This window comes from Frankliniella occidentalis, unplaced genomic scaffold (assembly GCF_000697945.3).
Source record: "Frankliniella occidentalis isolate FOCC.00 unplaced genomic scaffold, Focc_3.1 Scaffold451, whole genome shotgun sequence".
NCBI classification, from domain to species: Eukaryota; Metazoa; Arthropoda; class Insecta; order Thysanoptera; family Thripidae; genus Frankliniella; species Frankliniella occidentalis.
In genome coordinates, this window is record NW_026267569.1 from 100,602 (window position 1) to 102,529 (window position 1,928).

Sequence of the window (1,928 nt, forward strand, 5' to 3'; positions counted from 1 at the left end):
GGAGCTGGCAACTCCGTTTTGCGGAAGGGCGGGCCTGCTTGGTTCATCTCTACATTCGTTAGAATGGATGAGCCATTTGGATGCCTGAAACGAGTTTCAGATAGAGATTGTTAAACAAGTGACAGTTAGGGAAATCTTGGAAATCTGTTGAGGGACGGGACAAAAGCAAAAAACTGGACCAGCCCCTCCCCTCCCCCACAATAATCTTAAAAATCATTCAAACACCGTCCAGACAGCATACGACGCTCGTTTGTGTTGCAATTTTCGGTCGGTTGGGTCGAGACGGTCTGCTCGCTAAGCTAAACGGCCGCAGAGCAGACCGTCCTGACTGAGAACGAAAACTCAAGCTCCGCTACTTGTCAAAGCACGGGACAGCGTCATAACCCTTCTCACGCCGCATGGCCTTGGAGACAACATGGGGGAGCGCGATTCTTACCTTGCAAAAAGAGGTGCGATGATTTCGTCGGCGTCCAGGGTAGTCGACATTGCGTCGACACGAAGGGCATTTCGGAAAAGAACCCTATCCTCTTCATCCAGGTCAGGGGGGTGAGAATGGGCGGCGAGGGTGCGGATGTATGAGTCCCCGTCGCAATACACTGCCGTGCCGGGACAACCATTCACGGTGTTGCACCGCAAGTTGTACACACCACTACTCCGATTAGAACAGTATATGAAAGAATCGGCCACATACAGTGTTCCATTAGAGCGTTCACCGGTCACAATTTTAACGTCAACCATGATGGCGTTGACTGAGGACAAAGGACGTGATGTTGAGCAACGGCCTGACGAGAACGAACTGACTGGAGTCGGAGCAGGAGCAAGACGATCGACCAATGAGGAACTCTCCACACCAAAGTTGATCGCCCATTGAAAGGGTCCATTCAAACAATAGTGATGCCAGCATGCAAACTAAATGTGCGCCTGAAGAGAATAGGAACATGCTGGGCCCGCTCTTCCGCCAAACCAAGTTGCCAGCTCCGCTTCGCTCCACCGGCAACTCGGTTCGGCAGGGAGCGGGCCCAGCTTGGCCTGCCGGCGGCGTTTGGGACGGGCCTTCGGCCCGTCCCTTCTGAATTTTTATGGTATAATACATCTTCTATCCGAAAACGGGCATTCGGCCTTCGGCCCGTTTGAATGACGGCTCGCTTCGAACCATCTTTTTGCCAGGTACCTTTTGAGGCATTCCATTTCCATTTCCGTTCCCCAAGAAGGACGTGAGCTAGAGTTCTGAAATTTTCAGGGTATTATTGTTGTCACTTCTGGACAACGAAACGGTTGGTGCAAATCCTGGCAACCACCCCTGAGTGGATCTGAGGGGGTAACAAAGAAATAGGGGTTGGTCCAAGAAGTGGAAAAAAATATTTTTTTATTGTTTCCTAAGGGGTTACTCGTGAAAGTAGAGTCCTTTGGGCTAAAATTTCGTCCGTATGGCTCTATCTCTCACCGTTTAGGCGCTAGAGGGAGTTTTTCTGACAAAAGTGGCACAAAAACAATGTATTAAGCTTAGAAAATATTTGACGGTTTCCTAAGGGGTAACTTGGGAAAGTACAATCCTATGGGCTAAAATTTCGTCCGTTTTGCTCTATCTCTCACCGTTTAGGCGCTAGAGGGAGTTTTTCTGACAAAATTGACCCCGAAACAGTATATTAAGTTTAGAAAATATTTGATGGTTTCCTAGGGGGTAACTTAGGCAAATAGAGTCCTATGGGTTAAAATTTCGTCCGTTTGGCTCTATCTCTCACCGTTTAGGCGATAGAGGGAGTTTCTCTCACCAAAATGGCCAAAACAGAAATATTGTTATTTTTTCAGAAGTACACTTCTGTCTGAGAAGTATGCGGCCGGTTCAAAATTTTCTTCTAAGCAGAAGAGTGGGCTTATTTTATGGTGGCACATCATTAATAAAACGTGTACACTTTTCAGCAAAAAAA

At 47.9% G+C, this 1,928-nt stretch overlaps 1 protein-coding gene across 1 annotated transcript in view; it reads right to left on the minus strand.

Annotated features, from left to right (window-relative positions):
• Positions 1–955, minus strand: part of LOC127751365 (uncharacterized) — a 2,005-nt gene extending 1,050 nt beyond the window's left edge. Inside the window, exons 1-2 of the mRNA XM_052274832.1 lie at positions 437–955; positions 13–84 (exon numbers count right to left, since the gene is read on the minus strand). Coding sequence (XP_052130792.1) covers positions 13–84; positions 437–738 — 374 coding nt within the window. The 5' untranslated portion in view covers positions 739–955. The remainder of the gene's footprint in view (positions 1–12; positions 85–436) is intronic.
• Positions 956–1,928: the final 973 nt, after the last annotated feature.